Source organism: Meles meles, chromosome 1, assembly GCF_922984935.1.
Source record: "Meles meles chromosome 1, mMelMel3.1 paternal haplotype, whole genome shotgun sequence".
Lineage (NCBI taxonomy): Eukaryota > Metazoa > Chordata > Mammalia > Carnivora > Mustelidae > Meles > Meles meles.
Genome location: NC_060066.1, coordinates 11,719,406 through 11,734,345, shown reverse-complemented (window position 1 = coordinate 11,734,345; position 14,940 = coordinate 11,719,406). Strand labels below are relative to the sequence as shown.

Genomic DNA, 14,940 nt, shown 5'->3' with positions numbered 1-14,940 from the left:
TCATGACTTGAGCCAAAATCAAGAGTCAGATGCTTAACCAACCGAGCCACTCAGGCACCCCTTATTTGAACTTGCTATTTTCCCTGCCTTTTCTTCCTCTTCTTTTTCTTTTATTGGATTAATTGTGTTTTCTTTACTCTTCCTTGCCCACCCCCACCCCCACACCCTCCCCGCCCCGGTCTGGAAGTTAAATATTCAATTTCTACTTATGTCCTGGTTTTCCTTAAATTTTGAAATACCTACTGGATTTAACAAAATGTAAAATTGACTTCCTTGTCAAAAAATACAAAGATAGGGGCACTTGCCTTCAGCTAAGGTCATGATCTCAGGGTCCTGGGATTGAGCCCTACACCAGGCTCCCTGCTTGTATTCTCTCTCCCACTATCTCTCGCTCTCTGCCAAATAAATGAATGAAATATTTTAAAATAAATAAATAAATAATCACTCCCTTGAGAAAGACTTCCCTGACCTCCCAACTGCCCTGACCAAGGAACGAAGATAATCTGTCATAGGTTCTGAGAGAATCAGATGCCTCTCCTTTATGAGACTCATCATGATTTACACATGTGCATGGATTTATTAGTGAGTTCATTTCGTGAATAGCTGTCTTTCTCACTAGGCTGCAAACCTCAATGGGTCAGAGACCATTCCTACTCTTTGTTTACCATGGCACTGCCAATTCCTAGCACGGGGCCTAGCAGGGAATAGGTTCTCATTAAAAATTCGCTGAATGAATGAGTAAATAAATGAATGAACAAGTGAATTTACAGAGGATCGATTTCCCTAGGAACCATGTCTCTCCTCATAAGCACTGGTCTTTGTTTCTTGTACCATGACTGGCGGGGATCCTGAGTTTGCTGACGCTGAAAATGTTTAGGAAGCATGATGGCATCATCCAAGATGACGACTACCTATCCACAGTCCTGACACCTAGCAGAAGGACTGACTTTATCATGTTTCTAGTGATTCATGGCCCACCCAGCACAACGCAGGCTTCTGGGTTTATTATTTTACCATTTCAGCCCATCTTCATGCAAGTGATTCTCCTGTCCTATTTCAGTCACAGCAAGATTGAATAAAATCTTCAAAGGCATGAGTATTGTGGCACTAAGCCAATTCACAAGCATATATAAAGCACTTCTCAAGCTGGTACACACAAACTGTACAACTTGCCTGGCTTCATCTTATCTACGGAGGCATAAGAAATGCGTGTTTGTCCTTTGGAGGGGAAATTCCTCTCTTTGTCCCTTGAACACCTGAGCCAGGTGCTCATTAATCCCTCTGATTCTGTCAACGTCTTGTGGCCTAGATCTTATCTCTGTCCTCTAAAGATCACCTGCACCTGGGTGGCTCAATTGATTAAGCAACTGTCTTCGGCTCAGGTCCTGGTCCTGGAGTCCCAGGATCAAGTCCCACAGCTGGCTCCCTGCTCAGCGGGGAGTCTACTTCTCCCTCTGACCCTCCCCACTCTCATGCTCCCTCTCTCTCTCTCCCAAATAAATAAACTCTTCTAAAAAAAAAATAAATAAAGATCACCTATTTATCTACCAAGCTAGAGTTAAGGCCCATTCCAGCTACAAATAAGGGCATATTTGTGTATGGGTATTACTTCACTGTGCATAACAAAGGCCTAAGTCTCTCAGGTATTCAAATTGTGGTCAATTCTCTCTGAATGACATAATAAGACCCGATGAATCTCTTCTGTAAGAGCAGAAGGAGCCCAGGACACCCGGGTGGCTCAGTTGGTTAAGCGTCTGCCTTCGGCTCAGGTTATGATCCCATGTCAGGGCTCCCTGCTCAGTGGGGAGTAGGCTTTTCCCTCTACCCGCCCCACCTCGCCGGCTCGTGATCTCTCATTCTCTCTCAAATAAGTAAATAGAATCTTAATCTAAATAAGCAGAAGTAGCCCATAAAAAGCACTCAGTTTGTCCCTACAAGCTCGCTGAGATCACAGTGAGTGTCACGTGCAGACAGAATCGGTTGTCTGGATCCCCATGCCAGCTTCCCTTTATTTGCCAGGACTCCTGTTTCCTCCACCTTGCCTTGCTCCTCTTGTCCATCTCCCTCTGTCCCACACAGCCCATTTCAGAATGAGTCTACTGATGTATACATGCCACTTTCCTGACTCACTCTGAGCGTCAGAGCTCTGAGTAGCCCTGGGGGCCACCTCGCCACCCCTCCCTTGGTAGATGTTGGCTCTACCTTCCGCACAGACCAGGACCCGACCGCTTCTCGTGGCTTCCTGGGCCAGCACCCTGGCCCCATGCCCCATCAGCTCAGTGATGGGTCACTGCCGTCCCTCCTAACGAGACTCCCCACTTCTGCTCTTCCTGCCCCACTGTGTCTGTGGTCAGCAGGCAAACACAGGCATCTTTTCAAAGCAGTGTCCCACTTGTCGCTCTTGAGCTCAGCCCCCTCCAAGAGCCACCAGTCGCACGTCAGGTAAAAACTAAGTCCTCACAATGACCAGCAAGGGCCCGCCCCCGCCTGCCGCCCTTTCTGATGGATTCTCTCAGGCCCTGCACCTGGGCTCATACCAGGTCTTTCTTCCTGGAGGGTCTCTGTGCTCATTCCTCTGCCTGAAATCCCTTCCCCAGAGCCACATGCATAGTCCACTGCTCCCCACTGTCCCAGCTCCAGTCTTTGTTCAAATGTCACATCTCGGGGAGGCCTTCCCTTCCCAGTTACAAACACTGCCACCACATGAATCTGTAAAAAGCACCGAACTTTCTTTCAGGTCCTTCTGAAAGGACCTGATGATCCTATAGAGCACTTCCTGGGCCTTTAGGGTGCCCTTGGGTTGGGCTGGGGAGACATACAGGCTTTTCTATTCTAGCCATAGAGGGCAATGAATTTCACAGTAGCACTTTTCTCCAAAGCCTAGACTGTGTTTAGAATACCGAAGTTGAGGAAGTTATGATCTAGTCACTCTTCTAAGAGCTAAGTTAGTCTCATGTGTTTGTTCTCTGTTTAAGCAGCAGGATCAAGTTCCGTGAGAGCTTCCCCCTCTCAGCTGAATTTCAGACAGCCGTTCCATCTGCTCCGAGCAATATGCCCTCCCTGTTTGAGCGTATCAGCAAGAACTTGGTCAAAGAGATTGGAGCCGAAGACCTGAGGCCCGTGAGATCCCTGGAGAGCGCCAACAAATACCGAGTGCTGTCAATATTACAGAAGAAGAAGAACTGCTCAGGGTTCTGGGAATCACCTGACGTTCCGGTAGAGTACACCCTCACGGACTTCCTGGAGCCAGGCTCTTCAGTCCCAGGTACTGTCAACAAGGGCAAGGGGCCGAGGAATGGAAAACACGGGTGCTCACAGGCAGTGCGGCACGCAAGGGTCCCCGAGGCCCCCACACTGGTCAGTGTTAGGGTTGGTTTTGCCAAAAGGCCCTGGGCAAGAAGCTATGGTTACTTGAGAATCTACAACACCCGGACGCAAGGACGTACTAGTTCATCTAATTCTCACCGCAGCCTCTTACGTCAGGGACATTATCCCCACTTACACAACGGTGAGTTGAAACATGAAGTAATCTGTGCCCGGTTATGCGCCTGGGAGCTAGTAAAACTAGAATCCAAACTCAGATCCGCCTGTCTTCATATGCTCCACACCTTCTGCTCCAGGGTGCTTCTGCCTGGGCTGGACGTTGCGCCTGCTCCAGAGGAAAGATGATGTCGTGGGTCCCCTCGACCGGTGCACACGCGATGTTACCGTGTCTTGGGGTTTGGAGTGCCATCGCTGTTATCCAACCCCTGGGCTGATTCAGACATTTGTCCTCTGCAGGAATTTACATTTAAACATTAATTGAGGGTCACCTGGGTGGCTCAGTTTGTTGAATGCCCGAATCTTGATTTTTGGCTCAGGTCATGATCTCAGGGTCAAGAGATCGAGCCCCCATATCAGGCTCCACATCAGCAAGGAGTCTGCTTGAGGATTCTCTCTCTGCCCTGCCCCCACTTCCTCTAATAAATAAATAAATAATAATAATAATAATAACCATTCGTGTGATAGATTCTCAACTGGCAGATGTAAATAAATAGGAGGGTTGGGACAACACAGGACTCCGCCACTCACTTTCCCTCCGTTCCAGAGTAAATTCTTGGCTCAATCTAAGGCCACTTTTTCCGTCCCCAGAAATGGATGTCTCAGGACCGTTTCACCTCAGTGACGCTGTGGGCCAGAAGCAGAAGGCTTCTGCCAACGTGACTGCTGGGCTAGAAGTGAATGTGTCAAGGGAAGCTACTGAATGCCGTGGATCCTCCCTCCAGTTTCAAGTTGTTAGTATCCTGACCCATAAATGGAAAGACCTTCAAAAGAGGTGAGGCCGCAGGAAGGAAGGAACTGGTCAACAAGGCCCGTAGGGCTCTCCTCATGCACAAAAAAGCCCCTAGCAGGCTTTGCTGCTAGGTTCAGAGTGCAGAGCATGACGTCCCAGACCACGCTGTTCTTCTCGGATGTTTATTCCTTCATTCAGCCAACTGGCCGTTATTCGTTATCTGGTGTCTATTTATTAAACCTATGACAAAGAATCCAAAACTCTCCGCTTAATAAGTCAAGTATGCAGCTCTGTCCTGGGATTCCGTGTACCTGCATGTATAGGGGCAAAGGCAGGTATCAAATGATCCTCTAGGAGCTATGGACAGCTTCTTACGTCAGCTTAGTGTGTTCACAAAGGCAACACACTGGTAGGCAAAAAGTTATAAAACAGCAAACCTTTCAGAAACTGAAAGTTACTTTCACTGGGCCTTGGGCAATTTCTGTATTCCTAGGTCCTTACAAGGCCCTTATTTTAAATAACATTTGCAAAAAAAAAAAAAATTGCAAAGACTGTTAATGGTACAAAAGAGTATCTCAGATTCTTTAGCTGCGCAAAAAGAAGTAACAAAAAAATTCTCAGTATTTCAGTAGTGAAAGAGGCAATTTCTAAGGTACCTTTTACTTAGCTAGCTCCAAGTGAAGTAAGTAAGCCTGAGGTGAAACCTTTGAATACAGGGGCCGGGGGCAGGGGGTGGTGGTGGAAGGCTACTTCTAGTAAATGGGAAGTGGGCATTTAATGTATTCAGCTGCGAGGGCACTTGCAGATGGTGACGGGAGCTCTAGAGACAAGAAACAGGACACGGGGGAAGAGACACTGCAGGTGGTTGGCTTAAGTTTCTCTGGCCACTAACAGCTGAACTGGGGTGTAAAGAATGACAGAAGCAAGCAAGAGCAGGAGGAAAGGGGTTCGAATTAGGGTTTAGAGGCCCTGGAGCATGGGAGAGCTGGATGTTTCCCAGACCAAGAGGAGGCCGGGGAGGCCGAAGCTTAGTCAGCGGGGATGAACGAGGTATAAAATGAAGCAGACGAAGCAGGTAGAAGTCAGATGACACGCCCCGTGGACGCATGGTAAGGAGCTTGCATTTGTCTCCAAGGGCAATGGGAAAGCCCACATTGGATGCTCAGTGACCGCCTGCACTGAAAGGCGAATTTAAGGATCTCACAGTATTCCCCACGGCTGTTACTGGGCACCAGGCAAGTGGGGCCTGGAGTAGAACCAGAGTTGGGTCTCAGAACTGAAATGGGGATGGACTTCGTCTTCAGCACTGCAGACCTTCCCCATCTCCCCCATCCTAGATTTTTCAAGCCAAGCTGCACAACCCCCTGCTAGGGACAGTCAGCCCACCACGCCCAGCTGAGCTAGTCATGAAGAATCACCCAGCATCCGCCCTGCTTCATCACACTTTACCCACCTGCTCCACATGAGTGTGCGTAACCGGCCTTGACTACGGGCCTTCCCCAGCACTGTTCTCGATCACCTGGCCTCGCTGACGTCCAGCCTCCTTCTGCTGAGAGGCCCTCCACTGAAAATCTATAAACTACCCCAATAGGACGAAAGTAATTTTGGCAAATGCAGATGTCTTTCATCATATGGGATGCCTACCATCGAACCCATACCCCTGTCAGAGAATGGGGGCCCCCGCCACCGTACATAACAGAGAAGATGTTCTGTTGCCCTAAGCCACCTAACCTATAAGCGGTATCTTCCTACCCATTGAGAGCTCACCTGTCAAGTTCCAAACGCTCTCTACCCCATCCAGGTTCTTAGAAGAGTAACCTAGAATAACCCAAGAAGGCATCCCTTTCCCACTATGACCTTTCTCTTTCCACCTACCCCAGGAAAGTGCTGGATCCAAAGCTGTTACTGCTGGTGAAGTCCCAGGACAGAGGGAACAATATCTATGTGGTGACAGAGACCGTGCAGCTGACCCAGAGTACTGAGCTGCATGACAGCAGAAGTGTGACTGCTACGGGAAGTTGCTCAGTCCCTTGGACTCTTTTGGTCAAGGTACACAGTTGTCCCTGTTGTGGTTGGGGACACTAAGAGCACAGCCAGCCAGCCGCACTGCCCACGGGCTCTGCAGTCTATTAGGATCCATCTTTGGGGGTGGAATGAATGAGGCTATTATTTCCCACTTCTCACGTGCCTGACTCCTGGCCTGAGAGTATATTCTAACATCCTCATTTTAGTTTCTTAATATATGAGATTATTCAATATTGATAAAATAGAAGATAGACTTAATTATTGGTGATTATATTTTGCTTTGGGTAAATGACGGATTCTGGATCCTCTAAAGTATGGGTGTTCTACTTCATACAAGTGGGGCTCTGTGGCTGCAGAAACAAGGGACCACCAAAACCTCAGCAGTTAAAATATCCTAAATCACGGCAACTCCTGAGGAGCAAGTGTTCTGGACCGAGATTAAATATCTCCAAGCACATCTGATGTACATAGCTTACAGTAACTACAGTTTTAAAAAACGGTTTAAACCCCTCAGTTTATCAAATATTAAGTCAACACGAACCATGATTCAGGGACATATAAAGTTTGTGTGTGTGTGATAATGGACATTTACACGCAGTATATTTCATATGTAACTTGTCCTCACTTAAGAGATTTAGAACTAAAACAAAACAGATGTGCACTAACTTTCCAAGATCTGTGAATGAACCCGAAAGGAGAGCAAGGCGCCACCCAGTGTTCAAAGAAGTTAGAAACAGAACTCCGTCCGGCTGGGAGGACAGTGCCCCGTCGTTTCCCCACCTGTTCAGACGGGTGGACTGGGGTTTCGTGGGGACAGAACACCCTGTGGCACTTCGCACAGGGACAGGCTCAGCGCCGTGTCCGGCCGCCGTCCCAGCTGCGCACAACCAGTGCCGTCTAAGCGTGGGCTCTGGGGCTGTGACGTTGTCGAACAGTTTGTATGTCACCCCGGGTTCACGGCTGCCTCGGCGTTTCCCATGCCGTTGATTTGCACTTGACTCTCTTAGGTAATATGTGATTCCCCAGGACATTCACAGAGTAGGGCTGAATTCTGGAGAAGCCATTTACTCACTTGGCTGCCTGAGGACAGTATTCTTGTTTCTGAGATAGGGTTCCCTCATCCATAAAATTAAAATATAACACCTCCGTAGAAGTCGCTATAATATGTATTAACAATCAGGTCTCTAGAATATAGTAATTACTACTCAGCGGGATGGTTCATTTTACATTGCCACTGTGACTGGTCCATGATCCTTGGTTCAGCATTACTGCGGGGGTGTCTGTGAGGGGGGCTTCCGGATGAGCTTTGAATGGGCGGACTGGTAAAGCAGATTATTTTCCCCAGGGTGAGTGGGCCTCATCCAGTCCACTGAAGGTCTGCACAAAACAAACGGCGGAGAAAGACTAAGTTCACTCTCGGCCCGAGTGTCTCAGCTGAGACACTGTTCTGCCGTCAGACTGACTAACACTGTGAGCTACACCATGGGCTCACCTGGTTCTCAGACCTTTAGATTCGGATGAGAACCATACCACAAGTTCCCCTGGGAACTGCACATCTTGGGACTTTTCAGCCCTTGTAACCGCATGAGCGGATCCCTCACAATAAAGCCCTTTAGACGGATAAATACATAGACACATAGACAGAGAGCCTATTGGTGCTGTTTCTCTGGAAAACCCAGACTGATATTCTTAGTAAAGTTTGTCAGCTCTTCCCTTGATTTGAGGAGAGTGACAATGTCTAAGCTCTTTACGTGCCAGACCAGAAACGGGAAGTCTACATTTTTTTAATAGAAAAACAAAAATATAATAATCAAAGAAATATCCCCCCACCAAAAAAAAGCAAGCAAAAAGAAAGGAAAATGTTAATTTTAAAATTAAGAGGGTTAGTCCTGGAGATCCAAAATGTGAATAAAAGGAGTTCCAGAAAGAGAGAACGGAGACCCAGCCAGACAGTCCCCCAGGAAATAATACAAGAAAGGCAGGACCGGAGGAATGTGCTTCCAGATGAAAGGACCAACAGGAGGCCAGTTTCATGGGTCCACATACACCACAAAACCTAAGTGCGAACTATCAGGAAATTTGCTTCCAAAAGAAAATCAAGAATATCTCTAAAAAAGGAAAACAAGAGTCATTTTCCAAAAAATTACAGCTTAGAATTCTATGTCCAGTCAAAATAATGCTCAAGTGTGAGAGTAAAAGAAGGAAGTCTTCAGAAATGCATGATCTCAAAAATGCAACCCTACATTCCCTGGGAAGTTGAGTAAGAGGCAGAGAGGGCACATGACTGACACAAGTAATTAACTGATAAAGGAAAGATCTGGAGTGAGGAGAAGCAGTTTCCCCAAGAGTAAACAATGGATTTTAATATTTAGTTAATATTGGGATGTGAACATGTTAGGAGGATGGGGGAAGGGTGTGTAGGGCTGGGGAAGGGGGAAGAGTAGTAAAACAAAATCTTCATCATTCAAAGGAGAAAATAACTAGAACACTTAAATCTGAAAAAAAAAAAAAACAATAAATCACTGCAATACAAACATGAACCTGAGAAATATGAAAGTAAATACTGGACCAAGAAGGATTAAAGAGCAGGACCTGAAAATCAGGACCAAGGGAGAGTGAGAGGAGGAAGATGCTGGGTTCCCTGAGCATGAGCTTCCTAGCTGTACCTGAGTTTTAAGATCACATGCATACGGGACCGTACTGCCTGCTTTCTCTCCCCAGGGTCAATGCCAGGGAGAGGTTCACAAAGTGACAGAGAAGATGTTGACTCTATCAAAGGGCACCGTGCTGGCCTACAAGAGGAAGCAGCTGCTTTTTGAGGAGAATGGCTGGGGTAAGCAGAGGCTGAAAGAGGCAGCTGGGGAAGGAAGGGGAGAAATGAGAGGGGAAGGAGCATCAGCACACTTACGCTTCCACTCGCGGCTCTGCCTGCTCACGGAGACTGCTGAGGACATTTCCCAGCTGTGGGGGCACACACACACCACCCATGGCCCCCTCCCGGCACGGCCTGAAACACTGCCAGGGGAGATACAGAGAGTCTCCCACATGGAAAGGAACAAAGAGGGACCCAGAGCAGAGGTGTCCTTAGCACTGGGCTAAGTGCAGCCCCAACCCCATCGTCTCTATTCAGTCAAGGACTCACTCAAGCCACTCTCAGCAGTTCACCTGGGGAGCCACAGGGAGCTCCCCCAGGCTCCCCACAGCCTCAGGTCAAAGCCCCTGAGATATCAGCAGGATCCCAAACCAAACTGCAGACATAATGCCCTCGGAGCAGAAGGCAGGGTTTTATCTACACCTCTCCCTCCCTCGCTAGCCTCAGGGCCCCAGCACCCTCCCCTCTGGGCTCCGACTCCACAGGGGGGCAACCATCTGTGCCAAACAGCAGCTGCAGGGCTGGGTGGACTGGGGGGTGCCGGGGGCCCAACCATCAGAGTGCTTGGCCTGTCCCTTCCCAAACTGAACTCCCAGTTAGAGGTGAGCCTGGTACAGCTGGGGTCCAGCTCCTCAGGGATGCCGGGATGCCCTCAGCACACACACACACACACACACACGCGCACACACAGAGGTACTCACACACCCACACACACACTCACTCACACTATTCTCTGTAGTATCCTCACTGTTCTTGTCTCGGTACATTTCTCACATAGGGCATGAAATCACCCATATCTTCCTGGGCAGGATTGGGAGCAGAAACAGGTAAGGGAGGAGACCTCAGGAGAGTAAGAAAAAGAGCACCAGAGAAGGAGGGACAAAGCCAATTACCTTTACCTACAGAGACAGTGCTCCAACGTCAGAGAGCACAGAGACCAACCACAGTGCTTGTGCAAAAGGCAGGCTCCAGGCTCCTCTTCAGAGTCAGGTCGGGGGTTCTGAGTTTTAGCCAGCATCATGGGGGATGATGTGGTGGGGGACGATGGAGGGGTCCCCAGGCCCCACTGAGAAGGGCTGCCACAGCCAGCCTGAGGAGGCGGTCTGAGGCTGTAGGCACCGGGCTGTGAACCAGTCCAGCCGGAATAACCTCAGCTGTCCTGGCCTGACTTCCTCCCACCCAGATATTCTCACCCCAGACGACGACAAGCCGAAAATCTTTCCTGGGGGCGCCTTCTTGTTCAAGTCGGGAAACAGTAAGCATATGCCTTCAGCTTGGGTCACGATCTCAGGGTCCGGGGGTCCAGCCCCCCGTCAGGCTCCCTGCTCAGTGGGGAGTCTCCTCCTCCCTCTCCCTCTGCCCCTCACCTGTTTGTGCTCTCTCACTCTTGCTCGGCTCTCTCAAATAAATAAAATCTTAAAAACAAACAAACAAAAACCTTTCTAAAAGGTGAGCTCCAGAGCTGGGCAGTTCTCTGTCTCGACTCAGACCCTGCTGAGCCCTGACCCCCTCTGGATACTAGTAAGAGCCATGCACAGGGCTCAGCCCCCACAGACCCACAGGGAAATCTTTCCAGCCAGATTCCTCCACCGCCTCCTACTCTCCCCTGCCTTTGACCTGCACAGGCCTCGGCCACCAGAAAGCCACCTTTCTCCTTTGAACACTAAGATAGGGTTGGGGGGCGGGGCTGCCTGGGTCTCCATGGGCCTAGGCAGCAAGTCAACTGAAGTAGTGGGAAGAGGTCAGAAATCCAGGGGCAGGGGTGGGAAGAGGAGGAGGAAAAAGCTGGAAGAGGAAGGAGAGTGGTGGGGAGGGAGCAAGGGAAGCGGAGAATAAGGCTTTGTGAACGAGCGTTTCTGTTTCTCTTTCCAGCAAGATGGTTCACAGGTTTTATACCGTTACCAGGTGAGTGGTGGTTTTTGAGGCAGGAAGGTGGGAATGTAGCCCTCCATGTGGCCACTTGGTACAGAATCCCCCATGATTGCCTCTGCTGTCCCTACCTGAGTTGGGAGATATGGCCCCTGGGCAAAGGACAGGAGTAGATGGACAGGAGCGGGTCATGGAAGTCAGGGGCAGAAGGTCAGAGAAACTGAATGTCTTCAGAAGCTAAGTCTTGGGCAGGGGACGTACTGTCTCTTTTAGACACCCTCACAAGCAGTCCCCTCCCCCTAACAGGTCTGTGTCTGCTGGAGGAGAGCAGGGGGATCTCATTCTGCCCACAATCGGTCAGCAGGACAGACTGCCCTGGCCTTTGCCACCAAGGCCCTAGTGCCTGGCCCTAGCTTTTGTGGAACAGGAAAGGTGCGGGAAGGCCATGGGGTTGGAGGGATGGACCCAGACTGGGGCAGGAAGAGGACAGGCAAGAGGAAGCGGTGAGAGGACAGAACCCTCCAGAGTGTCTCAAAAGCCAATTTAAGCATGAGAAAAGAGATGATCACTTGTGCTTCTCTTTCCAGGAAGCGAATGCAGATTCCTCCCACAAGGTGAGTGTCTACTAAGAGGGAATTAAGGGGCTTCCACAGTAGGAAGCTGCAAAGCTGAGAACCTAAATTGGCATTTCCATTCAGCTCAGAAAACGGAGCTCTTCTTCCAAACAGATGCTCTTGTCCAATCTGCTTATTCATTCTTTTATTCACTTCTGCATGCTGCAGCAAACATCCATGAAGAACTCAGCGGGCAACGGACATTATCCGGAGCCCGAGGGATACAGCAGTGCGCCAAAGAGAAAAGCCTGTGTCACTGCAGCGTCCATCCCACTGGCCCCTCAGTCAGCAGATCATCTTGAGGCCACCTGAAGTCAGCTAGCAGAAGCAGAGAGCCCCCAAATTCATTCCTTGGTTAATTCTTTTTTAAAAAATTTTTATTTTTTTATTTGAGAGACACAGGGAGAGAAAGAGAAACAGAGACAAAGAGCAAGAACACAGAATCACCGCTGAGCGGGAAGCTCGACATGGGGCTCAACCCCAGGATGCTGAGATCATGACCTGAGCCAAAGGCAGATGCCCAACTGACCGAGCCACTCAGGCACCCCAGTTCTTTGGTTAAAACTGTAGAATTACACAGTAAGAAGGATAACTCATGTGCACCCAGTATTACTCCAGGCATTTTCCATACGTAAACTCAATTTAATCCTTTTAACATCCCCATTTAACAGATGTAGAAACTGAGTCCAGGGCACGTAAGATCCTCATCTCTAAGAGCCCAACATTAGAATCCACATTATATCAGACATGTCCCAGAAATGAGCACCTGGTCATTTTCTTCCACTTCCCATGACCCCTTTCCAGAATCTCCATCTCTTCTCCCTGCTTTCTACTCCTCTCATTTCATAGCGCTCAGACGGTCCGTTTGCTAGTCTGCTACTTCTAACCTATTCAGAGCTCAAACATGCTATCCACAGAGACGCTTTTGGTTGAAAAAAGGGCTCCTACTGATGGGGAAGGGCTGATCATCCTAGGAATGTTCTAATCAAAGAATTGTACCCATTCTCATTGTTGTTGATTCCTGAGGGCAGAATTTGAGCACCTACAGGAGGAGATTTTCCAGGAAATGGAGGCCCTGTCCCTGCTCTCACAGGACGCTCAGGATGCTATATTCCATACTATCCTGAACATGCTTGGGAACCAAGAGGCTTTGCAGGACCTCACAGCTGAGGTGAGGGGTTCGTACAGCTACCTAGAGCTGACCAAAAGTGGTAATAGGGGCAGGTTTAGGAGATGCTGCTACCAAGGCACATGGAGGAGGAGGGACGGAGCAATTCCAGGGGAAAGAGTAGAATGTGAGAGATATAGGACACTGGCCCCAAGCACGACAGGGCCAAGGAGTGCAGTCGCAAATACTGAGGCTGCTAGGAATCCCCTGGCACAGGTCAAGCGCCCTGACCTCCCCCACCTTTGTTAATCACATACAGCCTTAAAAGACACAGGCAAAATTATTTAACAACACTAGTACTAGTAGTAGTATCATATTACCAATAACACCAATCTCCTACAGCTGGATAGGAACCCCTGGGATCCTTTGGAGAGCTTTGGTGGCAAAATCCTAAATGAGATGCAAGAGGACATAAGAGACCTATGGATCCAGGGAAGATTTCACATCATTTACCTCCTTGAAGCCATAATGGGTAAGAGTGATCTGGGGGACATGTACGAAAGTCACAAGTTTGGCCTGCAGACCTCATAAAAGTCATGGGTTAGATGCCACTTCTCCAAAACCCTTCAAATATCACGATCTTCATTCTCACATATCACCTCTCTCCAAAGTCTGGCGGGCTTAGTGAGATCAATTTGCCGGGTGAACAGAGAACAGAGAACCAGCCTCAGGTCCAGAAAGTGACCGGCCCAAGTTCATCCATCACTGTGAGTGGATGATTCCAGGCTCCAGCCTCGGGATCCCATTCTCTGGATCATGTCATGTAGCATCCCGAAGACCATCCCAAGAGCAGAGGGGGACTTTCTAGTATAGGGAACTTGACCTTCAAGTCCAATGGATTACTCCTCTGCCTCAGAGTTCCCCCTCTCATTGGGTCTCCTAGTTCACAGCGGGGAGAGGAAAATATGACTTTTCATCACTCTTTCCCCAAATCTTCCCAATCCCAGTGCTGAGTGACACCCAACATGATCTGCTGGCCCAGTCCATGAAGAAGAGGATCCTGCTCCAGCAGCAGGAGCTGGTGAGAAATCCCCAGGGGCAACGTCCAGGGAAGAGCGTGAAAAAACTGGAGTTAAGAATGACTCTGAGGAAAAAGAGATGATGGAGGTTTCTGCCAGGAAGGGAGACAGGATCCTGCTCTGGGGGAAATCCCTGGACACAACTGCCTCTAGGGAACAGGCCCAGTGGCTATGAGGCTACTTTAGGAGGGTCTCCATTTCCATGGCAACCCCTGCAGAGGGGCCCCCAGTTCTAAAATAGCCATGTAGGAACCCAGGTTTGGGAACTCAAGGGCTTGGAGTCATATCCCTGCTTTATTAACACAGTTACCACTGGGGGATTGGTCTCTCCTTCTCTCTCCTCATACCTACATGTAAGTACGTATGCGGTGCAGACATATGCATACCCATACACACACACTGCACACGCGTATGCACACGCACACACATCTAAATCCAGATGCCACTATTCCACATGGGAAACATTAGTGTAACCATTTAGCAGATGAGGAACCGATGCTCAACGTCTTCCAGGAATGTGTCCACAATCACACTGATCACAGGTCTTGACCAGGACATGACTCCTGGTCCCCTTGACTCCAAAACTCTTATCGTTTTCAGTTACCCTGCATGACCCTCTTGGGGACAAATTTTCTCTTTCCAACCTTAAATGCTGACCTGTAACATCAGATACCATTTATTCTAGGTAAGGAGCATCCTGGAGCCTAACTTCAAATACTTCGAGGATATCCCCTTCACCCTCAAACCCGAGCTCCTTGCCACACTCCAGGATGAGAATTTGGCCATCACCTATGGCCTGCTGCAGGAGTGTGGCCTGAATATGGAGCTGAACAGCCCCAGCTCAACTTGGGATATGGAAGCCAAGCAACCCCTGTCTGCCCTGTATGGGACCCTCTCCCTGCTGCAGCGGCTGGCAGTCAGTCCGGAGAGGCCTGGCCCTGCCCCAGTCTATGCTGGGAGCATTCCTGATGAGCTCAGGGGCCCAAGGGCCACCACTTCTGGCGTTCCGGGTAGCATGGAGCCAGGGATCAGCACACCTGAGGGAACGTTCTGAAGTGACAGATATCTGGATAAAGATTCATGCAATTGTCAAAGCTCAT

General features: G+C 49.2%; 1 protein-coding gene across 1 annotated transcript; it reads left to right on the top strand.

Moving 5' to 3' along the window:
* Positions 1-3,051: 3,051 nt before the first annotated feature.
* GSDMC (gasdermin C) lies at positions 3,052-14,894 on the top strand. The gene is made up of 11 exons (XM_046004268.1): positions 3,052-3,265; positions 4,132-4,315; positions 6,154-6,274; positions 9,020-9,131; positions 10,354-10,425; positions 11,043-11,075; positions 11,627-11,653; positions 12,685-12,877; positions 13,196-13,293; positions 13,769-13,842; positions 14,526-14,894. Exons 1-11 carry the CDS (start codon positions 3,052-3,054, stop codon positions 14,892-14,894), a joined length of 1,497 nt encoding a protein of 498 aa, XP_045860224.1.
* Positions 14,895-14,940: the final 46 nt, after the last annotated feature.

What these genes read in the sequence shown, in the direction of transcription:
- GSDMC (XM_046004268.1), top strand. Translation starts at nt 3,052, where the DNA reads ATGCCCTCCCTGTTTGAGCGTATCAGCAAGAACTTGGTCAAAGAGATT. An exon ending in TTTTGAGGAGAATGGCTGGG is followed by an intron (nt 9,132 to 10,353) that starts GTAAGCAGAGGC and finishes CCTCCCACCCAG; the next exon opens with ATATTCTCACCCCAGACGAC. An exon ending in AGGTTTTATACCGTTACCAG is followed by an intron (nt 11,076 to 11,626) that starts GTGAGTGGTGGT and finishes TTCTCTTTCCAG; the next exon opens with GAAGCGAATGCAGATTCCTC.